At 58.6% G+C, this 23,842-nt stretch overlaps 1 protein-coding gene across 5 annotated transcripts in view; it reads right to left on the bottom strand.

Annotated features, from left to right (window-relative positions):
* Positions 1-3,157: 3,157 nt before the first annotated feature.
* TNRC18 (trinucleotide repeat containing 18) overlaps positions 3,158-23,842 on the bottom strand; it is an 83,330-nt gene continuing 62,645 nt past the window's right edge. For all 5 annotated transcript variants that reach the window (XM_069486608.1, XM_069486611.1, XM_069486609.1 and 2 more), the window contains 12 exons: positions 21,059-21,474; positions 16,047-16,199; positions 15,176-15,317; positions 13,600-13,717; positions 13,129-13,204; positions 12,922-13,030; positions 10,082-10,198; positions 9,299-9,463; positions 7,474-8,819; positions 4,023-4,259; positions 3,849-3,923; positions 3,158-3,425 (listed from right to left, as the gene is read on the bottom strand). In XM_069486608.1, coding sequence (XP_069342709.1) covers positions 3,219-3,425; positions 3,849-3,923; positions 4,023-4,259; positions 7,474-8,819; positions 9,299-9,463; positions 10,082-10,198; positions 12,922-13,030; positions 13,129-13,204; positions 13,600-13,717; positions 15,176-15,317; positions 16,047-16,199; positions 21,059-21,474 — 3,161 coding nt within the window. In that variant the 3' untranslated portion in view covers positions 3,158-3,218. The remainder of the gene's footprint in view (positions 3,426-3,848; positions 3,924-4,022; positions 4,260-7,473; positions 8,820-9,298; positions 9,464-10,081; positions 10,199-12,921; positions 13,031-13,128; positions 13,205-13,599; positions 13,718-15,175; positions 15,318-16,046; positions 16,200-21,058; positions 21,475-23,842) is intronic.

Below are 23,842 nucleotides of genomic sequence, written 5' to 3'. Positions count from 1 at the left end.
ACCTCAGGGCCCCCAGAGGAGGGGGAAGCCCACCTTGGGCCTTTCCCCCATGACCCCCCCCCTTAGACACTGGATCTCCGTTAGCCATGAAAGAATCGTAGCCCTGGGGCTGAATGGACTCAGATCACGTCTGCGCCAGCCCCTCGTGTTTGCAGCGCAGCGCCCGCCAGGGCGGGCCGCCCCACGCCCTCCCAGCCCCCGCCCCACCTGCCCACGCCCTCCCAGCCTCCCCCCACCTGCCTGCAATACAGGACGGAGACAGGTTTGGGAGCTGCAAAGCAGGGCCCCACCCTGGCTGAAGTTGACCCTTGACCTAGGTCTTGACCCCTGTCCAGCAAGGCTCAAGGAGGGACCTGACGTACGCAAGAGTCCCCAGCAAGTGGGAAGGGGCCTGGGGGGGTCACTCCAGCCTGGACCCTGCAGAACACCCAGCTGGTGAGGTCAGGGCCCTGGGGTGGGGGGATTCCAGGGGTGTCCTGCCAAAGACGGCTTTCCCTGGGGGAGGCCGGCCTGCCCTTCCACACCCCGGCCCCTGCTGTGTCCTGTCCCCCCGTCTGTCCACTAACTGTACCGCACTGGCCATTAAAAGATGAAGGCAGAGAGCCTGCCCCACCGCTGCCTCCCGAGGAGTGCTTGTGTGGGTGGGGCTGCGACCGCCATCTTGGAGTCCTGGTGGGATTGGTGCACCTGTGTGGCTGGGACCTCATTCTTCCCATCTGTGAAGTGGGCGGGTGGGTCAGGTACGGGGGCCGCCACAGGCCTGGTGGGCCGGGGACAAGTTAGCATGGAGGGGTCAGGGCAGGGAGCTGGAAGCATTTGGGGATTTTCCAGCACCTTTGTGCTCCTTTGGCCCTCGGGAGGGGAGGGTGGCTGCCTCAGCCCGCTCGAAGCGGGAGAAAAACGAACTCGAAGTAGGAGGCAGCTTGGCCCCAGCCCTTGGGTTCCGCCGGGCCCTAGGAGCCAAAGCCTTCTGGGCTCAAGCCCTAGCTCCTTGCTGGTTTGTGCAATTTGGGCAAATTCCAGGCTGTTCAGTGGCTCATTTTCCCTAAGGGGGGGGGGTTGGGTGGGCCCCGAGTGCTGCCTGTGCTCCAGGGTAGGTGTTGTCCCTGGGGCCCAGGTGGGCGGAGACAGCGCCAGGTGGTACCAGAGCTGGCCACCAGGTGGCGCTGGCACACCACTCACTCCGCGCCTCCAGGTGTGTGTTGGGGGACGGTGCCCCCTGCGAGCTTCTCTGCAAGGAGCCCGAGCCCTGTAGCTGCCCTCTACACTTGTGACGGCCATGCCCCCTTCACAACAGAAGTAGTGACACCCAGAGCGTCCTCTGCAGCCCATCCACAATGACAGGGGCACATGCTCAAAGGACAGCCAGACCCCCGCCCCCAGTTCCCCCAGGTCCCTGAGGTTCAGGGGCCGGAAATGCCGCCTCCCCTGCCCACAATTTCAGGGATGCTGCCCCACCCCTCTCTAAGGGAGGACTCAGGGCCACTGTGACCATCAGCATCACTGTCTTCAGGTGTAGGCATGGCTAGGCAGGCTCAGCTGCAAGCCCTCCAGCCCCACCCTGACCAAGAGAACTTCGGAAATGGTGGGTATGTTCTGTCCTTTTTGTCATGGGACGTGTGGCTAGTCCAACTGAGAAACTTAACTTTTAATTTTCCTTCATGTAAATTAGCTCCGATTCCAACGGCTGCATGTGGCCAGTGTCCTCTGCCCAGCGGTGCCCGGACATGGCAGGCTCCCCCCGCCCCCGCCCCCCCCCCACCCGACCCCACCCCAGCCCCTGAAAGAAATCACTCCAAACAATGGGATTTTTCCAATTAAATCTTTTTTCTTTTCTTTTTTTTTTTTTTATGAAAAAGATCACACAGAATTTGCCAACAAACAAAATTCCAAAAGAAACTTAAAAAAAAAAAAAAAAAGGAAAACAATAATTCCCCCCCAAAAAAACAAAACCAAAGTCTGGCTTTTCCTTCCCTCGAGATTGTCTGGACGAGGCCTCCCGTGTCCCTGGAAGGCTCGGGGGCTGGTTAAGTGCTTTCTTGGGCCCGAGCAGGACCTTGGGCTCGGGCGGCTCCCTCCCTCACCCTCCCTGTCCCTCGCTCAGTCTGCTGTCTGCTGTCCCTGACTCCTCAAGTCCTGGGGGCTGTGTGGGACCCTTGGGCCGCGGTGGGTGTGCTGGGGGCTGGGGAGGCCGGTGAAGCCGGGTGCTAGACACTCACAATCTAACAGGAAATAAAAAATAATATTCTGCACGTCAGAATGTGTTCGCTTTTTTTTTTATAATTTCATAGCTATTTTTTCACAGTTTTAAAAAGTTTATATTTATATATATTTATATATATTTATCTTTATATATATAATTAAAAAGTTGACTCCATTTAAAGGCTTATGATACAGGGGCAGGGCGAGTCTCTCTTGGTACAATAAAACTGTACAGGTTAAGAACTGCCACCTCCCTCCTGGGCGGGGAGGGGCCGGGCGTGGCCGGGCGAGGATTTCAGCACCATTGGGGTTTTCTGTAGTGTGAGGATCTGGGCCGGAGCGGCCCTCGCTGGGCCCTGGGGCACGCAGCCCCTCCACCTGCGCCTGGCAATGCTCCCGGGCTCCCCGCTTGCCTGGCTCCTTCCCCAAGTCCAGGCCATCCTGAGAGGTTGGGGGCAGCCAGGCAGGGCGCCCAGAGCAGGCCGAGCGTGGTCTTTGAGGCTGGCTGGCGTCGGGCCACTCCATCCCACGGTGGGCGGCCTTGGGGTGGGCTCCGTGCCGACGGTGCCCAGGAGCCCCAGAGTGAGCATCAGTTTGGTTCCTTGGAAGCCCCCCCCCACTGAACCTCCAGTCTGCTTGGGCCTGGGGGCACCTGGCCAAGTGCTTACAAGGTGCTGGACAGGAGGCCTGAGGCCAGTCCTGGCCGAGGCCACCCTGAGGGGGGACGGCAGAGCCATACCCTGATAGCTGAGAGGAGCCCCTGTCCTGGGGGCACTGAGGGGTTAGGGAAGTCGGGCGGAGACGTGTGCACATGTGTGTACGCACGTGCATGCATACGGGCACACACATGTACACACACTCGCCCGGGGCGTCATCACACCTGGCCCCATGCACACACCCACGGGCACACTGGCATGCACACAACGCACGTGGTCCCTGCGCCGTGGCAGTGACGGCGAGGGCCCCGTCGGCCCTCGGGGCGCAAGGCGGCCGCGGGGCAGTGGGGCCCGGCAGGCTCAGCAGAGCACGGGCACGCCGTCCGTGGAGAAGATCATGCCCGTGGTGGGCTCGTAGGTGCCCGCGAGGTAGTACAGGCCCTCGCTGTCCTGGTACTTCTTGGTCTTGAGCATCTGCTCGTACTGCTCCAGGCCCACCACCAGGCACTTGTGCGACACCGTCTGCACGTCGTTCTCGTCCACGTGCGAGGACTGGTACAGGGCGCGCTGCGGGCACGGTGGGGGGTGGTGGTGTCAGGATGGGGGGGGCACCCTCCAAGGCCAGAGGGGCCAGAGGCTAAGAGAGACCCAGCGACCAAGGGAGACAGAGACGAAGAGAGACAAGCATTGAGAAAGACCCAGAGACTGACAGAGACAGAGTGAGATATAAGAAAGAGACCCAGAGACTGAGAGAGACAGAGGCCGGGGATAAGAATAGACAGAGACTACGTTTACGAGACAGAGACTGGGAGACAGAGACAGACACAGAGACCACGAGAGATGGGGAACAGGAGCCAGGCAGCTCAGAGTGGCAGAGACAGGTCGGAGGCTGAGGGCAGCCACCGTAGGCAGAGGGGACACAGCCACCACCTCCGGCTGCCCCTGCCTAAGCCTCCTGGGAGGCGGCGGCCACCCGCCCACCCACCTTACCTCCATGAAGTCCTTCCTCTGGCTGGAGACCCGCAGGGCTGCAGGGAGGCTGCGGCCGGACTTCTGGTCCCAGTGCTGTGTGGGGACAGCAGAGGGGCTGCGGGTGACCCCAGACCCCAGGGCAGGCTAGGCGAGACCACAGACCCGGGGCGGGCGGAGACCCAGCCGGCTCACCTGGCCCTCGTGGAACTGCTTGCCGGGGCTGGTCTCCTCGGGGTGGTAGAACCACTTGACGCGGACCACCATGTTGTTGCCCCACGACTCCCACATGCTCTGGATGCGGCCGATGTAGGGCAGGTTGGGGCGGCCGGCCGACAGGAACACGGCGCAGTCCCCAATGCGGATGAGCTCCTTGCCGCGCACGATGGCCTTGTAGAAGAGCTTGCGGGCCTTGCCCTTCATGCCGCGCCGCTGCGGGGGCAAGACTCAGCGTGAGGGCGCAGGCTGGGCCCACTCCTGCGGCCTGGGACCCCGTCCCTCCGCCTCTAAGTCAACCGCTGTCAACTCAGGGCTGCTGCAGGAGGCGGCGGAGGGGAGGGAGCCCCTTGTCTTGCTCTCACGGGGAAGCCCCTCGTCCACAGCTTTGACATGCCCGGTCTCCAAGAGGGACTTCACCTAACCCAAGGGTTCTGCAGCCTGAATCCCTGTTCTAGAGCAGCCTCGGCCCCCCTGGAAGCACAGCTGTTCCTGCCGCCCCTGCCTATCATCCACAGGGGCCTCTGCCCCTCGGCACTGTCCACGCTCCTCGCCGGGTCCCGCCACCACCGCCCTGTGAGGCAGAGTCGGCCACCTGCAACCTCACTTTGCCAGTGGGGACAATGAGGCCCGGGGGTGTGTGTGCACGTGTGTGAGCCCATGGCCACTGTGGCTCAGGACCAGAGCACAGGGTGGCACACACGCCCCGCAGCCCCATATGTGGCAGGTGCTGGGGCCGTCCCAAAGCAAAGGCTCCTTCAACACACCCTTGTCACTCCCTGCGCAGCGCCTGGGTGGGATCACTCTGCTGACGGGGCTTCTGAGGTTAAAAGGGGGTCCTCGTCCCAGAAACAGATGCTAAGACGAGGACTTGGGATGAGAGTGACCTACTCTGGAAGTGTTCCCAGGAAAAGCGGGAAGGGCCGTGCGGAGGTGGGATACAGAAGGGCAGATGTCCCAGAGCCCTGCTGGGGGCCCAGTATGAGTCAGCCCCCCACAGAGCCTAACCAGTGGTAACGGGGGTGTCACACCCACCCCGTCCCCCCGCAGGTGCGGACAAAGGGCTGTCCCTGGGAGGACTTAAACCCCAGGCACTGCCTCTGAGTGCTCCAGCGCCTGCAGGACCCAGCCCCAGCCAGGCTTCCTGGTGTGTTGGGGGTTTCATTTATTCACTCAACAAACACTGCCTGAAGTGCCCCGGGAGCCCCAGGCAGCTCCCAGACATGCCTGGCTCCGTTGTCACCATCTTAGGGGAGAAACTCCTCCAAGAGTCAGGCCAGGCAAAGCTCTGCCCTCCCACGGAACCAGCACATTCTCACCTCAAACGAAATTCTAAGACGTGCTCCCTTCTCACATTGGCTGCCAGACTCAAAGTCAAATGTTTTGCCCAAGCGGGGAACGAGCCCGCATGCTGGTTTCCTGCCTTATCCACCTGTCCCCTGCCTACTTTTAATCCGCTGGGTCCCTGGCAGTAATGGACTTTTCAACAGCCACACTAACACTGCCAATTTCTTTCTTTCTCTCTTTTTTTTTTTTTTTTGAGACCAGATCTCGCTCTGTCACCCTTGCTAGAATGCAGTGGCATCAGCCTAGCTCACAGCAACCTCCAATTCCTGGGCTCAAGCGATCCTCCTGCCTCAGCCTCCCGAGTAGCTGGGACTACAGGCATGCGCCACCATGCCCGGCTAATTTTTCTATTTTTAGTAGAGACGGGGTCTTGCTCTTGCTCAGATTGGTTTCAAACTCCTAAGCTCAAGAGAGCCTCCCACCTTGGCCTCCAAAGTGCTGGGATGACAGGCATGAGCCACCGCGCCCGGCCATGTAATTTCTTATATGTGTTCTGTGAACTCAGGTTCTCTTTGGCTCAAGGCACAGGAGAAGCGTGTCCGAGGTGGTACGAGCAGCTAAGACTTCCAAGCTCAGGCTGGCCTCTCAGTGGTGACAGCCCCACTCCCCCAGAGGCTCTTTCAGCCTGCAGCCAGCAAACCAGGAGGATTTAAAGTCAGATAATCCTGTGCCCCTCGGAGTCCTCAAATTTAGGTGAATGCCCTAAAGGCAGGGCGGCCGGTAAGAAAACCGGAGCCGCGGCTCCAATGGCCGCACGGCCTTCCTGTTCTGCACCCGCTGCCTGACAGGAGAGGGAACACCCCGCTCTAGGGAGCCCCAGTGAGGCCCAGCCTGGGGCGGGTGCAGCTGTTGTCCCACTGTGGGCTTCTCCGGCTGCCCACGGGTGGCCAAGGGCGGGCCCCGACAGGCTGCAGGAAAGACAGACATCCCAGAACCCACTCAGAGTCTTCCTCACCTTCTCCAGCCTCGTGGACTCACCCCAAGGAGCCGGCACACGGCAGATACGCCAGCCTCCCAAGTTTCTAAGAGGTGTGTTGCCAGAGACTCCCCAAGCCTGTCACTGCAGACCCCAACTCTGGTGAGAACAGGGGCCTCAGGGGCAGAGCCAGCAGGGCTGTCTGCTCCCCGCCACCTCCCCCTGCTCCAGGTCAGCGCTGTGGGCAACACTCAGGCTGCCCCCCGCAGACTCGGACTCCCCCCGACTCGCCCAGCCAGAGCTCAGCTCCTCCTGCCCAGGGGTGTGGAATGGACCACGGGGGCTGTTCCCATTCTCCACATGGAACCTCCCAGAATAGCTGCTGCCAATTTCCTTCACTAAGTGCACGTGTATGTGTGTGCTCGTGTATACACCTGCATGTACATGTGTGCATACTTGTGTATGTTCAGTGTGCACGTGTGTATATATTCGTGTACATGTTGTTCATGTGTGAGAGCGCATGTATGCTTGAGTGCATGTGGGAGCGTGTTCGTGTGTGCATGTGGGTGGTAGTCAGCCACAGCGTGGGCTGGGAGGGCTCCTTCTGGGCGACCTACCCCTGACTGCAGAGTGGACGTGGGACCCAGGCCTGCTAAACAGAACTTTCTGTTCTCAAGGCCGTGCAGATGGGCTCAGGGTGGGCACATGACCTGACCTTGGCCTTCTGCTGGGACTGCCGCGCTGTGGGCCAAAAGCCTGGAGCATGCTGCCACGTGAGGCTAAAGGGTGGCTAGAGACAAAGGGACTACAACGAGAAACAGGCTGGCTGGCCAAGAAGTCTGGAAAGACCCTTTCGTGTGGTCCCTGACCCCTCTGGGACAGGTCTGTTGGTCCCTGCACATGGTCATCATGAGTTCCACGTGAGGGTGGCTCTGGGTCCCGAGCCTACAGGGCAGGGCTGCTCTGTGAAGGACACAGGCTTTGGTGTCAGACAGACCTGGTGGCCTCAGACACCCTGAAACTCAGTTGTACCCATCTGTAAAATGGGAGGGCAGCCCTCTACCCGGGAATTGCCGGGCAGTTATGAGGGGCAGGAGGGCCTGACATGGAGCCCACCAGGGAAGACGAGGCCTCCAGACCTCAGCCCCATCCAGACGCCCCGGCTACCTGGGTGGGTTTGCCGAACCACTTCCAGAGCTGCCGGGCTGGCAGGAAGGCGGCGATCTTGGGCCGGTTCTCCACCGACGGAAGGCGCTGCCGCTTGGCCAGCTCCTTGGTAGTGGGGAGGTGGACGCCCTCCCTCTTCTTGGGCCGGCTCTTGGCCCCGGCCTGAGCTTTGGGCTGCAGTGGCTGCGGGGGCTGCGGCGGGGGCGCCTGGGGCTGGGGTGCGGCCGCCTTCTTGCCGGGGGAGTGAGCCGAGGAGCGCGCCTTGCCCGCCTGCTTGGCCGCCTTGGCGGGCAGCGCCGGCGGGGTGGAGGGCCCGGCTGCAGCGGCGGGAGCTGCCTCGTCGTCCGAGCTGCAGGAAGAGTCCTCGTCTGTGGTGGAGGAGGAGGAGGAGGAGGAGGAGGACGAGGAGGAGGAAGAGGAAGAAGAGGAAGAGGAAGAAGAGGAGGAGGAGGAGGAAGAGGAGGAAGAGGAAGATGAAGAAGAGGAGGAAGAAGAGGAAGAAGAAGAGGAGGAAGAGGAGGAGGAGGAGGAAGAAGAAGAAGAGGAGGAGGAGGACGCAGGGGAGGATGCCCTGGAGCTGGAGGCGCTGCAGTTGCGGCCCCCGGTGCTGCGGCCACCATCCCCGTTCTTGTCGCCGTCCTCCTCGCCTTCCGTCTCCGACCCGCTGCTGCTGCTGCTGCTGCTGCTGCTGCTGCTGCTGTTGCTGCCGCTCTCTGACTCCTCAGCCCCGTCCTGCTCGGCCTGGGCCTTGTCTGGGCTCTTGGGGTTCCCAGAGTCCTCAAACGCGAGCCCTGCCCCGGGCTCCTGGGCCAGGTCCCCATCCGCAGCCTTGGGCCAGGCGGCCTTGGGCTCGCCGCCGCCCGCCGCCGGGGGATAGCCGCCCAGGCTCAGCAGGCCCTTGGGCTCCTGCCAGCCCCCGGCCCCCGGGTCCTCCCGGAGCAGCAGGGCCTCTTTGGCCTTCTTGCTTTTGGGCGACATGACCCCCTCGTGGTCCAGTTTGACGAGCAGCTCGGCCTCCTCCCCCGGCCTGCGAGGGCCTTTGGCGCCCGACTCCTCGGCAGCCCGCGCCTTCTTGGGCTTGGGGCGGGTGGCGGGCATGGTGATGAGGGGGGTGGCGGGGGGCGCCGGCAGCTCCCCAAAGGGCTCAGGAGCTGGGACACTGGCAAAGGTGGGTGGCACAGGGCTGGGCTGTGGGGCTGCCGTGCGGGCCTTGGGGGCTTTGGCCCGCTTGTCCACAGGCTCGGGGGGGCTCTTCTTGGAACTTGGGGTGCTGCTCGGCTCCAGGGCCAAGGGGGTACTGGGGACGTCCTCCGTTGAGCCCCCTTCCTCCAGGACAGCAGCTCTGTCTGGAAAAGAGCAGAAGAAAACAGATTCGAGGCTGGGCAGGGGCCGCGGCCGGCCTGGAGGGAGACCAGTCGCAGCTCAGTCGGAAAGGCCGGGCCTGGTCCTGGCCCTGCCAAGCCCCGCTGGGGACCCGGCCTGGCGCCTCCCTGGCCCCGTCAGGGCCTCTGCAACAACCGTCTACGTTGTGCTGCCCCACATGGGTCCAGGGAAGCTTCGGCTCTCAGCACAAAGCACTTTTCTCTGGATTTGGAAGGAAAACGCGCCCAGGTTGAATCTTGGCCCTGCCTGTCTCTGCCCGTGTCCTAACATGTCAACTGGTCAGAACGCCCCGCGGGGCAGAGTTCTTACAGCAATGGGGTGTGGTTACCTGTGTGGGTCCCTGTCCCCGTCCCCGTCCCTGTACAAGGACGAGGACGCCTGGAGGAGCCTCACTCCCCGCCCCTGCCTCGAGCCTGGCCAGGCAGGGCCGGGGCCAACCTACCGCCCTTGGCCTTGGTGCTGGGTTTCCGCCCGCGCCCTCGCGCCTTGGCTCCCGGCTCCTCGGACCCTGTCGTGCCTCCGTCTTTGCCTTCCCCGGTGTCTTTGCTGGTCTTCCGGCTGCGGCGCTTGGCGCTGGGCACCAGGAGGGCCGGGGACGGCTCAGCACCTGCGGGGCACAGCGCACAGCGGCTCAGGCCTGGGTTTCCGCAGACGACACCGTGTGGCTGGTCCCAGGCGAGCTCCCCGTCTGGCGCACAAGATGCTCAGCAGGGTCCCCTGCCCACCCCCCGGAATGAGCAAACTAAAGCGCTCGGTGGACTCAGAGGGGCTGGACGTAGATGCTGACTTTTGTCATTTTTATGACCCACTTAGGAAATGTTCACAACCTCTGACGTTACCAACGCCGAGAACTCAGCAGTGCTGGGTCCACGTCCTGCCTCTGCCTGTCACTAGGGTGGGCCCTGGGTAAGTCATGAGCCACTCGGAGCCCAGCTTTGCCCCTGGCCAGTCAAAGGGGGTGCTGAGGCAAGAAGTCCACACTGCCACGGCCACTCAGAGCCTGGAACTGTCTGTCACCATCCTCGATCAACCCCATGGGCCACAGGACACAGGATCCAGGAGCCCTGAGACCCCCCCATCCCCGTTCCGGGCATCCCACCCACACAGAAATCTGCCATTTCTGTCGCCTGCAGTCCACGTGGCAGGCAGAGCCCAGGACTGAGCTCAGGGGGTGAGGGCCTGGGTGGGCAGCAGGACCCCCGGCTGTCACGGGCCCGTCACTCACACTGGATCTTATAGTCGGGGGGCAGGAGGCGGATGTGCGAGAGGGGGATCCTCCCTGTGTCCCCGTCGTCAAACTCCACGGTGATCAGGTCCCCGTCATCCTCCAGGTCCAGTAACCCTGTCGGAGGAGGGGCCGGTTGGGGCAGGTCCTCCGACCTCCAGCTCCCTGGTGGGGTGCCGGGGGTGGGAGGGACGGCAGAAACCAGCCCATAAACAGCCCTAGTCTCTAAGGCACAGCAGTAGGATGTCGGTGGTGGGTATACAGTGGTGCAGAATGGGAGCTTCAGAGGCAGGCAGCCCGGGCAGGAGTACCGGCTCTCCCACTTCCAGCTGACTCTGGGTGACCGACAGCAGATCACACACACCTGTGCCCACTCACGCCCAAGACGCTCCCGGAAACAACGGTAAAGGAGACCAGCCCTGAAGGACGCAGGACAGGGGGGAGCGGGAGGGGTGGGGCAGGAGAGACGTCAGGACATCAGCACGGACGCGCAGGAGCTGACGCCAACATGAAAGCAGCAGTTCTCCCAAGAGAATCCTGCCCAGGCTCGGCCCGAGGGGCACCAGGCACCTCTGCAGAGCCGGGTACGGGGGACCCTGACACTCAACAGGCTGAGGGTCGCACGGCCAGCTGTCCCTAGAGAGAAGCTCCGGACTGAAGGGCGCTGGGCACAGGCGGGGAGGGCAGGTGGGCCCCACACCACAACCAGGGCTTAATGGGCAACTCCACACACTGAAGGGCGACACCCTGGCCCACTCCCCAATGCCACATGCTAAGCCTCTGTCCCCAGGGACACAAGGAATCTGACAGCTGAAGGGAAACGACCCCCACGTGCAGGTATTTGGGGGCCTCCCAACAAAGCACTCCTGCCCACCCGCGGTGACAAGGGCTCGCTCATGCACAGAGCTTCCAATCGGCTCTGTGACTTCTCTTCACTAAGGGTCACCAAGGCCGGGAGGGGTCTCTGATGAAAGGAATAGCCCGGAGCTAACAAACAGGAGGCGGGGGGGGGGGGGGGGGGGGGGGGGGGGGGGGGCTCCCAGAAGACACAGGGAGCTCTCAAAATCTAACAAGGAAAAAAAATCCTCTGCGAAATTTTAAAAAAGATAATGTGTTGATGAAACAAAGTTTTTTTTAAAAGGAATATTCAGAGAATAAAAAGAATTCAAGAATTTTTTAAACGACAGCAGAAACTTTTAAAATTCAAGAGAACAGAAGGAGTTAGAAGATAAAGTGGAGGAAATCTCCCAGAAAGTTGAACAAAATAAGGAAAGAGACAATAATAGAAATAAAGATTCAAACATGCGGGGCCACCAGACTGGCTTGAGTTCCAGGAAAAACAGATGACATGCACCAGGGACGTCATCCATGCAGTACACAATACAAGCAAAGCTGCCAGGACTGAAGGACGCGCTGCTTCGAAATCCAAGGCCCCCTTCCCAGACACCCGGCATGATGAACACACACACACACACACACACACACACACGCGCACACAACCACATGGAATTCCAGATCTAGGGATAATGAGAAGATCCTAAAAGTTTCCGAAGGAGAAAAAAACACATCTCCTACAAAGATCTGGGAATCCACATGGCATTGAACTTCTCAAACAACATTGGAGGCTACATAAAAATGGAACGATGACCTTGAAATGGTGAGAGGACATTCTTTCCAACCTAGGATTTATACCCAGCTCAACTATCTGTAAGGAATGTGGGTAGAATAAAGAGATCACAGATGTGAGGACTGGAGAAATTCACCTCCCACGGCCCCTCCTTAGGAAGTTACTGAAAGATCTTCTGCTAAAATGAGGGAATGAACCATGAACTAAGAAAGAGAAGGACATGGGATGTGACATGGGAGGAGGCAGAGGGGTTCTCATAATGATGGCAGGCGGAGGCCTCAGGAATCCAAGAATGACACCATGAGGTAGGCGTAGAAAGCAGCTAACTGTCACAGTACAGGGGGACAGAAAGCTCCCCTAAATCTGAATCCAAGACAGATTTTTAGCATATTAATGGGACTTTTCAGAGTTTCAATGATAAATTATTGACTACAAAATGAAAAAAAATAAATCCTCCCAGCCCAAGCTCTTGTGGCCCAGACTGTATCAGATGTCTGCTGTTTTGCCGGCCCAGCACCTGTGTCTGTCTTCTGGGCATGTCTGTATGGTAGCCAAGGGGTGGACTGTATTTGGCATGTGGGTGTTTTCTGTTTATTTTTGATCTAATCAATATCCATACTCCCGTCTCCCCGATGTGTTGGTTTTGCAGTAGCTGAGGGGTGGATCGTTTGACTATCTGCTCTTTTTGTCTGACACCCACGCCTATCTCTCCTGGAGTACCTGTCATTTTGTCTGCCAGCTTCCATTCTCTTTTTCTGCAAACAACATCCCAACTTTGCTGGGGAAGCCACCATCCCCATCCCTTTCGCTCTACATGGAGAAGGACGCTAACCTCACTCCTCAGCTTCAGGGAAGACAATGGGACCCAGGCCTGGCCGATCAGACTTACAGTGGCAGCTTAAGGAAAACCAGGTGGCCCAAGGAAGATCATCCTAACGCTTGTGTGATAAAACCTGGGGCGCAGGACATTCTCCAATGACGAGACTTGTTAAGACGGTAAAGCACAGTCCCCGAGGCGCTAGCGTGAAGCCAGCACAGATGACAGCACTGCTGACGGAGACTGAGGGCGCTGTCTGGATGGCACCTGGATCCAGCCACGCCTAAGGACCCTACAGTTCTGTCATGTGAGCCCGTAAGTCTCTATGTTGAAGCCAGTTAAGAGTTCCACATTGACACATTTGGGGACAGGGCCTGGGGGGAGGGCACGTCTCACCTCGGACCACGGTGCCCGGGTAGAGACAACGGTACTGCTGGCTCCAGTAGGCTGCGATCCTGGTCCCTTGTGGCAGGAAGCGAGTAGAGGCCGGCCTCACGTCGATGATCTGGGACATCGTGGGATTTAGTGCCAGGCACACAGATGTGGCCACAGCCCTTGACACCTCCGCCCCCCAGCCTCCGGGGGCCCCACCCCCCATCTCACCGCCTCCTGCAGCAACTGCTCCAGACAGTAGATGTGGGGCCGGTTGCCGCGCTCGCCCTCCACCACCACACGGTATCTACGAGGCCAGGCAAACGTGCTGTGCGGGGCAGAGGCTGGAGACCTCCCCGGAGGGACCCCGGCCCAACCACTGCCGGCTCTGCCTCCCGGGCCACTGGGATGCGGCACCAGGACTCGAAGGTTCGCTGACTTTGCTATGTGAACGTGGCCACGTTCCCTCCCCTTCTGGACTCGGTTTCCTCATCTGTGCAACCAGGGGTTCCAGAACACACCCGGCTGGTCCAGGCCAGATCCCAGGAGAGGCCAACACGCTCCCTCTCGGCCCACCCCGGGCAGGGCCTCGGGGTGCATGGGCCGCCCATCTGTTCTGAGCCAGCTACGGCAGGGAAAGCCATGGCCTGGGGGTCAGGGGAAGCACAGAGGCGGCTCTGCACAGGCCAGCGCCCGACTCACATGTCTGGCGAGTGCACCGTGTGCACGTGCCCCGCGTACAGCAGCTTGTCGTCCATGGGGATGAGCACTCGCAGGCCGTCCTTCAGCTCATCCTTGTCGATGATGCAGGAGCGAGGGGCTGCAGGAGGGCGGGTGTGAGGCAGGGCCGGGCAGGCGCACGGGCCCTGGGTGGGCTGGCGATACTCGTACGTGTGCACCCCTGTGCCTGCCCTAGTGCACCCATGGGAGTGTGCACAGCTCCTCTGCCCGACACCCGTCCATCCCCACCCCAATGGCCAGCACCCTCTGTGCCAGCACAAGCAGCTCTGGGGCATCGGTGCACCCATCCACCCCTACCTGGGCCAGCACCCCACCGTGACACCCAGCACCGCTGCCACGGCCTGGCCAAGCCTCAAGGCGGCCCCTCCCTCCCTCGAACCCCCCCTCGTTCTCCATCTGCTCCTTCTCAATGGGGCCTTCGACCTGGCCCCTCCCCAACCAAACCACTATTAAAAGACCCGGACAGCCGGGAGAGCTCAGTGGGCAGACGGAATGCCACGCCCGCTATATGCCCACTGCGCCCATGCGGGGCCTCGTGGCAGAGTCGGCCGCCCATGCCCTGGCGCTGGGCTTGGCTGTGTGACTCTCCAGGGCAGAAGGGGCCAAAGGCTGATCTGGGCAGCAGCCTTCAAAGGCCGCTGGGTCCCGTCTCCCCTAGAGAGCCTGTGGCAGCATCGCCAGAGACACAGGCCCAGCACGTGGATGGCACATGGAGAGAGGACAGCAGGCCTGGGTCAGCCGAGCCCAGCTGGGGTCAGCACAGCCACCCAGCCCTGGGACTTGCGGCACACACGCGACCAGCTGACCACCAGCTGACACCTCGGGCCACGCCCCTCCTCTCACTCTGCCTCCCCACGCACATCACACCCAGGGGTCCAAGGGCCTCCTGGACATGGCCTCCCTGATGTACTCCAGGCAGCCCAAACTCCAACCAGCAAAGCCCAGTGCATGACCCCATGACCCTGGTCTTGGGGACAGCTCCCCAGCCCCCTTCAATCTTCGCCCTTCCCCTCCCCCACCTGCCTGCACAGCACCCCCCACATCCCACCCACCCACTCTCCTTCCTGATGCGCTTGTGTCCCCCCTGCTGCCCCCACGAAGCCGGGGGCCACTACCAGCTCTCCCCTGGATGGCGACAGCCCCCTAACTGGACTCCCAGCCACCCCTGGGGCCTTCAGTTCACTCTCTACACAGTAGTCAGACAGCTCATCTTAAAACCAACCCAACTGCATCGCTTCTCCACTTACGACGGAGAGCTTTTTTTTACTTGCAGTGAACACCCAGCTCCTTACCTAGGCCCACAAGACTCTGCCTCTGCCTCCTCCCTGACCCCAAGCCTGCTCTCTTGCCACCCCCGTTCCAGCTCTTAAAGCCAGAGCCAAACTGGCCTCCTTTCCGCGGACCTCAGGGCCTTTGCACATGCTGTTCCTGGCCCATGCCTCTCTGCTAGCTTGGCCCTTCCCTTCTCAGGCCAGGCTTAGAGCTACCTTCCCTGGGGGCCTCCAGCAGCCCCTCCCCACACAGCATGGCCACTCACCTGGAGTCAGCGGCCGCTCCACAACGCCACCACGCGGCAAGTGTTCGTCCTCGGAGAAGCTGGAGTCCTGGTTGGGCTCGAAGTCCTCCTCGGCTGCCATGCTTTCCATCAACTTGCTCACGGCGCCCCCTTTCCCCCGGTTCTGGGGACAGAGCATGGCAGAAAAGTAGCTTAGGACGTGGCACAGGGGTCCTGCCTGGCTGGGGACCCTCCCTGGAAACCCAGAGCCACAGTCAGGCCCCAGGGTGTCTGCCATGTGCACAGGAGGGGCCCCAGCTGGGTGCACCCGAGGCCAGAGGGAAGAAGAAATGGGCCTCAAACCTGGCTGGCCAGGGCCTGCATGTACTCAGCACAGTACCCAGTACTCAGTGCTCAGTACCGGACTTCTGTTTGTCGCCAGACAGATGCCTCGATTCCCTCTTTAGAGAAACTGAGGCAGCACCTCCAGCCAGGCACAATGGGTTGGAGGAAAAACAGCTTGTGCAGCGGCTAACAAGTATGGGGAACAGGCACGCTCAGGCACGCTGCCGCCTGCCAACCGAGCAAAGAAATTCACCCACACCCGGTGGGGGGCACCCCATGGGGAGCTGGAGCTAAGCTGAGGGCTCCTGTCACCTGGCCCGACAGGTCTCATAGTCACCCATCAGGTGTCCCCCACCCCTGCTAAGGTGGGTGTCTCCTGAGGACAGGGGCCAAGTCCCGTGTATCTCATTGTCCTCAGGGCATGGGGACTGCAGCCACGTCACTGACCCTGAACACAGTGTGAGGGTGAACACAGCGTGGCAGGCAGAGACCTCCCTCCGGCCTCAGGAGCACAGAGAGGGCATCATGGACTCGAGGTGCGGCATCCCTACCTGGGCGCGAGCCTCACCTCCTTCTTCACCTCTTTGCCTTTGGCCTTGGCCTTGTTCCTCTTGGCAGCGGCCAGGGAGCTGGCGTGAGGGGCCCTGGCCTCGGAGGGCAGGGCGGGAGTGCGGGGCGCGGGCAGCGCCGCTCCTGGACTGGCCTCCTTCCCTTTCTTCTTCTAGAGGAGGAAGCAGCAGAGGGAGCCCTCAGGGGGCCAGCAAGGGTCCGGCCTCCCCGGCAGGGGGAGGGGGAGGCAGGACCCCTCCAGCCAGCCTGCCCCCCAACTCGCTCACCCCCCAAGTTCTGTGTGACCCTCCCCGGAGAAATGGAACACCTCTCCTCTCCCGGAAGGTGTTTTTGTTTTGAATCTTTATTACTCTATTACTACTGTGTATTACTTGTGGCCCCCTCAAGAAAGACAGCACTGAGACAGCACGAGTGCGAGTTCCTCTCCAACCGCCCGCCTACCAACCCCACCGAGGCAGAGCATCGGCGTGGTGCGCGTTCCAGAACTTCCCGCAAGCACATACAACCGTGCCAACACAAAGGCTATGCACACACATGTAGGCACATATGGTACTTTTTAAAATTTTTTTTAGTTTTTATTTATTTTATTTTTTTACTTTTTATTTTTTTTGAGACAGTCTCACTCTGTTGCCTGGGCTAGCATGCCGTGCCATCAGCCTAGCTCACAGCAACCTCAAACTCCTGGGCTCAAGCGATCCTCCTGCCTCAGCCTCCCGAGTAGCTGGGACTACAGGCATGCGCCACCATGCCCGGCTAATATTTTCTGTATATTTTTAATTGTTCAGCTAATTTCTTTCTATTTTTAGTAGAGACGGGGTCTCGCTCTTGCTCAGGCTGGGTACTTTTTTTTAAACACAGGTGAACATTTACCAAAAGTCCTGCTTTGCAACATTTCCCCCCTCATGTCACTGATCTACATAGAAGTAGCTTCGTTTTTGTTTTATAACAGTTGCTCACTGAGCCACAGCGTAGGGGAACCGTAATTCCTCAACCCGCCCCCACGAGGGGCCTGCAGGCTACCTCCACTTCTCCCTTCTTTCAAGTGATGCCACAAAAAACCAAAACAACAGCAACAAAAACAACCTTACCAATTGGTTTGATAGGCTATACTCCTGGAAGGGACATCGGAAGCTGTTTGGCTACTGCCTGAGTGGCTTCCGGAATGTCCCCTACTGCCCCTGGCCCCAGCAGCCAGGGAAGAGCTCTATCCAGCTCAGCTCAAAGGTGTCCCCAGCACGGAGACATGCGTGCCCTTCCCCTTGCTGGTGCCGGGGGGTTGGGGGGGGGTGCGGGTAGAAACTGGCCCAAATCTTTTAAAAAACAGGCACGGTGGACAGATTCATTTATCAGAGCAAAGAAGCGGAAACAACTTCGGTGTCCAGCAACCTGTCACAGAAACTCCGGGGCGTCGACACACATAGTTACATGCTTTTATCACCATGGCCAGTGTCGTGTTCTGAGCCATAGCCAATGGCATGGGCAAATGAACATGATGACACTTTGTGTGAAAAGCAGGGCTCGAAACTACAGCTGGCTGAATCCAGAGGTTATGGGGTTTGGGAGCAGATCACATAACGACGCTTTTTAAAAGGGCCATGTCTGACACAAGTGACCAAGGCCAGGGGAGGTGGAAAACTAGGAAACAGAAAAAAAAAAAAATGGGCAAATGTTACCAAGACAACAACAGAAGTTACAATATCTGTATCAGACATGAGATTCAAAGCAAACAGCATTAAAAGGGGCAAAAAAGGACGTGTTCTACAGATAAAAGGGATACAGTTTAATCCCCATTTTGGGGGAAAAAATATATATACACATTGTATTTTCTTGTTTCTGATGCACATTTTAACCCTGTTCATATTTCTGAAATCAGAGGCACTAGGGGCTGAAGGAGCGTTAGTGGTTACATTTCCATGACTGCTGCCGTCTGTTATTAAGTAGCTCATTGTGTGGTGCACATCTTTGCAGCTGGGGACAGGAAAGGAAATGACAGCCCCCAAAAAAAGGCTGAGTGGATCTTTCTGTTCTTCCTTTTCATTATCTTCCAAATTACTGTTAGAATCAGATAAAACCAATAACTATTTCTTTCCCTTTGACCAGAAAAACCCATTTCTGGGAGGCCTCCTGCTCCTACTTCTACTTTTTTTTTTTAATAAGAAAATAACTTCCATGGCCGGGCGTGGTGGCTCACGCCTGTAATCCTAGCACTCTGGGAGGCCAAGGTGGGAGGATCACTTGAGGTCAGGAGTTCAAGAACAGCCTGAGCAAAAGTGAGACCCCGTCTCTACTAAAAATAGAAAAATTAGCTGGGCGTCATCGTGGTATACACTTGTAGTCCCAGCTACTGGGGAGGCTGAGACAGGAGGATCACTTGAGTACAGGAGTTGAGGTTGCTGTGAGCTAGGCTGATGGCACAGCACTCTAGCCTGGGCAACAGAGTGAGACTATGTCTCAAAAAATAAAAAAGAAAGAAAGAAAAGAACTTCCAATGTGACAGAAGCTCTGTACACAAGACAGAGGTGTCCACTGCTTTGGTAATTATGATGGCAAAATACCTTCATCACCCAGCCCACCAAGCCAGCAGAGTCAGTGGCAGGAGATGGTACCAACCACAGGATATCCAGATGGTAGGATGTCATTCAGCCATGTACAAGTAACGATAAAAAATAAAAGATAAAAGCTCATCACCGGTGGACATGCACGTGATGAAATACAGACTGCACAAAGCAGGATACACTAGCCCCCTCCTAGGCCGAGGTTTCACTTTCTGTGGTTTCAGTTACCCACAGTCAACCTCGGTCTGAACATATTAAATGGAAAATTCCCGAAATAAACAATTCATAAGTTTTAAATTGCACGCCGTTCTGAGTAGCGTGATGAAATCTCACGCCGTCCCTCTCAGGACGTGACTCATCCCTTTGTCCAGCGCATCCACTACCCGCCTGTCAGTCACTCGGCGGCCGTGCTGGAGATCAGATCGACTGTCGCGATATCGCAGTGCTTGTATCCAAGCAACCCTTATTTTACCCAATAATGGCCTCAAAGCGCGAGAGCGGTGACGCTGGCGATTTGGCTACACCAGTGAGAAGCCGTAAAGTGCTTCCTTTCAGTGAAAAGGTGAAAGTTCTTGACTTAATATGGAAAGAAAAAAAATTGTATGCTGAGGTTGCTAACATCTACGAATCTTCTATGTGTGAAATCGTCAAGAAGTAAAAAGAAATTTGTGCTAGTTTTGCTGTCACATCTCAAATCGCAAAAGATACGGCCACGGTGTGTGACTTGTGCTTACAGTATAGGGTTTGGTATTCTCTGCGGTTTCAGGCATCCTGGGGGTCTTCGACCATATCCACCCCCATAGCAGATAAAGGGGAGCTACTATTACAAAATTACATCTCTAACAAACAGTAACAGTGGTTGTTCTTGGGGAGACGGGCTGTAGGGCGATTTCCCTGGGTGTCTGATTCTCCCTTTGCTGACAATCAATCTGTTCCGTTCCAGTCTTGCAACATCAAAAGGCCGCATGGGGTGAGTCTCTGGTCGTCTCCCCTAATGGCCAAGCGTCCAGCTATTCAGATCCAGGAAGTGGGCAGGCAGGGCCTCCAACAGAAGGCGCTAGCTTGGGAGCTGGGTGCATTGGCTCACACCTGTAGTCCCAGCTACTAGGGAAACTGAGGCAAGACGCTCACTTGAGCTCACGAGTTTGGGACCACCCTAAGCAACATAGCAAGACCTCTGTATGTAAAAAAAGATTAAAACAAAACAAAGGCACCACCTTGGGAAAGGCCCAAAGAGGCAGTGTAAGGCCCCCAGTGGTCTTAACTGGCACTAGACCCCCGGGGTTCAAAGCCTAGCTCAGGGGATCATCAGCCACTGTGACCTTGGGCTGGTTCTTGTCCTCTCATGGGCCACTTGTAACGTGCAGTTAACGGGAGACACCTACTTCACATGGTCCTGTGAGTACCTGGTAAAGCAGTTAGAACTTGTCTGAGCCTACTATGGGTCACCTGGGAGAGTGACGATGATGATGATGATGATTTATGATGGCACCTGCTCTGCAAGGCCCTGTAAAGCCTGAGGTGGCTTCAGCCTTGGAAGAGGTGAGCACAGCGCAAGGTTCCTGCGGAGGACGCACACACAGCCCCTCCCTCACTACCACCCGTCACTGGGAAATCAATGCAAGTCTCACTCCTGTTTGTGATTTTCTCTAGAATGTCACTGTTATTTGAGGGTTCGTCCTGTACCAGGGACACAGGTACAGGACACAGAGAGACCTGAGTCAGACACTGTAGAAAACTGGCTAAGTCTGAATACAACAGCTACGGGTATGGGGAGAGGGGGAACAACTGGCCATGAGCTTCCCAGAGGCCAGTGCCAAAGGGTAACAGGCCTCATATCGTTAGGTCTTGAAAGGCAAGTTTTCTCAAGCTGGGGTGTCCACAGAGAGATTTCAAGGACTATGTGAATAGCGGTGGAGGAAAAATTCCACCTCTATTTTCACATTTTAATCTCTAGGGAAATGAGGTTTTCCTTCAGGTGAGAGTGGAGGCCACAAACCACAACAGAACCAACAGTGCCAGGGACCCTGCCACCAACAGAAACCACAGAGAGTGTCACAGTACACGGCAGTTACTGCAGAGACCTCAGAGCATCCTTTGTGCTCAGTGCTGGGAAAGCAGGGTGCTGCTGGACCCACCGCTGGACAGCCTCGCTAACCAAGTGTGTCCCCAAAGGAGCACCTGTGCCCTACCGCAAAGGGGGCGTCTCAACATTGTAAGAGCCGCGCTTCGATACCGCTGTTTTCCTTTGGGGCCCCGGGTGTTTTACTCCCACTTTACAGAGTCACTCTGAGACAGAGGTAGGAGGTTAAGGACCTCTGTAAGGTAGGGGTGGCGGCTCCCGGTGGGTCTCCAGGCAGGCAAGTGGCCAAGTCAAGGCTGCGAGGGGTGTGTCCCCGGACCTCCCTGCGCCCACAGCCCCGCGCCAGGGGGGGTGGCGGGGCGGAAGCCTTACCTTCCTGGGGTCCTTCCTGTCCCTGGCGCGGCCGGCGTCCTTGCGCGGGCTCAGGGGGCCGCCCTTGGCGCGGGTCCGGGGCGCGGGCGCGGGCGCGGCGCGGGCGGGTGTGGGCGCGGCGGCCGAGGCGTCGTGCAGGAAGATGCGCTCGCTGCGGCGCCGCGTCCACAAGTCGTCGTCGCTGGCCTCGGGCCCCGCCTCGAAACCGGGCTCCTTGGCTCCCCGCAGCTTCCGGGCCTTGCGCCCCTTCTCCGCCGCCAGCTTGGCCTTGTCGGGGCTGGCGGGGCCCCGAGCGGCGGGCACGGGCGCGGGCGGCCCTGGCTCCCCCAGGGCCTTCTTGGGCCGCAGCAGCCCCGCCGGCGACCGCTTGCGCACCTTGACCTCGCTCTCCGAGTCCGTGTACTCGAACTCTGTGCCTGGACGCGGGTGAGGAGGAGGGGGCTCGCGGACCAGCTCTCCAGGGCCTCCGGCCACCCGCCCTCCAGCACCCCCGCCCCCCAGCCACCACAGACCCGTCGCTCCTCCGCAGGGCAAGGAAACTGAGGCCAGAGAAGGAGAAGGACTCACCACGGCCCACCCCCGACCCCTCCTCGGCTGCCCGGACCCCCTCAGCCAAGAGCCGCAGTCTGGGAAGGTGAAGACCAGGGGCGCAGGAGCCTGTGCGACCGTGCGACCGTGGAAACCTGGGGCCCGGGCAGGGGAGCGGCGGGCCCCACGCCTGCAGGGCTGCAGCGGTGGCGTGGGAAAGCCCGCAGGAAATCCCCTACCCGGACTCTCTGCCCCCTTCCTGCAGCCTGGCATCCGCCAGGCCCATTCCCCTGTATAGACCGTGGGGCGCACCAGAGCCCCCAGCCCTGCTCTCGCCCCAGGCCCACGCCCTGCTTCCCTCTGCCCTGGGTCACAGCCCCTAGCTGAGGGCCCCCACCTTCTTAACCTCCAGGCTTTCTCTTCTGCTGTCTCCTCTGCCCAGAGCCCGGCACACCACCCCCCTCCCACCTCTACTTGGAAAAGCGCTGACCCCCTTTCCCCGGGGGCAGTCCTTTCTGCCACACCTCTGCCATCATAAGCAATCTCACACTCAGCCATTTCCCTTGGAGTCTAGGTCTCGGCCTACCAGGCCCCAGGAGGTGAATCCCTGAATCCTGCAGCCTCCAACATCCTGCAGCTCAAGCCCTGGCTCCCCGCAGGTGCCGGCAAAAGCGTGTAGGTAAGCAGTTGACAGCACTTCTCCCTGGGACAGGGGTTTCCAGGTGTATTCATCCCACTGGCTGTGAGGAGGACCTGCCTCCTCCAGCCAGACCCAGGGAGGTGATGTCTGCAACAGCCCCTTGGGTTGACAACCCCAGAGAGGGCCAGTGGCCTTCCCTGGATCCCCCAATACACAAGTTGAAAAGCCAGGGCCCCAACCCCAAGCCTGCTGACCCCCCTGGCAGCCGTGGGAGGCCAGGCCCCACTGTCCCAGCAAATGCAACCACAGCAACAGGGACAGGCAGGGACCACCCGGTGGGAAGGAGTCCTTGGCAAAGGTTAGTGATCTCATTAATTAATCTTCTGTTAACAGAAGTTGCTTTCCAGTGCACAGGGAAGCAATGAGGGGCTTTCATGGCTGACGAGGGGCAGACCCTAGAGCACAGGCTTGAGAGCACTGCCTCTGGGTGTGAGGGAATGAGACACCCCTTGCAGACCACTAGAGCACTGGACGTACGTAACCCACTGCAGGCACACCGCGTGTGGGGCAGGGATGGAGGGTGGTTAGAGCAGTGGACAGAAAAAAGGCGCACTTGGAAGGTGGGAGTGGAGTCACAGGGTCAGATCTCGTCCTTGTACCCTCTGCCCTGGCACTAGACACAGTCTTCTTGGCACACACAGTAGGGAGGGTGGGGCCTGCATGGAAAAGAAATAGAGTCCTCCTGATCTCAGAACCAGGAAAAGAGACAGCTAGAAAATGACAACATAGAAGAGGGGAGAAAGGGAGCCAAAGAGGGATCCCAAACTCTGTCTACCCCCATCTCTGGAGGACCCACGGACCACCCACACAGGACAGATGCACAGCCTCTTAGGTGACAGCAAGACAGGATCTGAGCAGAGACCAGAGCTGCCATGCAAGAAACAGGAATTGGAATTCGGCCGGGCATGGTGGCTCACGCTTATAATCCTAGCACTCTGGGAGGCCGAAGCAGGAGGATTGCTCGAGGTCAGGAGTTCGAGACCAGCCTGAGCAAGAGCCAAGACCCCATCTCTACTAAAAATAGAAAGAAATTATCTGGACAACTAAAAATATGTATGGAAAAAAAGTTAGCTGGGCATGGTGGCGCATGCCTATAGTCCCAGCTACTCGGGAGGCTGAGGCAGTAGGATTGTCTGAGCCCAGGAGTTTGAGGTTGCTGTGAGATAGGCTGACACCACGGCACTCTAGCCCGGGCAACAGAGTGAGACTCTGTCTCAAAAAAAAAAAAAAGAAAGAAAAAGAAAAGATATTGGAATTCAAGGCCTGCCAAGGAAATACTTGCTGAAAGGAAGGAAATAATATTTACTGGAGAAAAATAAAAGCATCCTCACTCTGCACAATCTCACCCCCACAATGTCCAGCACACAATGCAAAATTACTCGACAAATGAAGAACCAAGAAAACGCATGACATTCTGGAGAGAAAAGAAAGCCAACTGAACATGACCCTGAGATGAAGCAGATGTTGCGACTAACAGCCCAGGATTCTGAAGGGGATGTGAGAACTACTCTCAAAGAAATAAAACAAAACTTGTTTTCAATGCACAGAAATTTCCC

The sequence above is a fragment of the Eulemur rufifrons genome, chromosome 14 (genome assembly GCF_041146395.1).
Source record: "Eulemur rufifrons isolate Redbay chromosome 14, OSU_ERuf_1, whole genome shotgun sequence".
Classification (NCBI taxonomy): Eukaryota; Metazoa; Chordata; class Mammalia; order Primates; family Lemuridae; genus Eulemur; species Eulemur rufifrons.
This window is presented reverse-complemented; position numbering and strand designations above follow the sequence as displayed.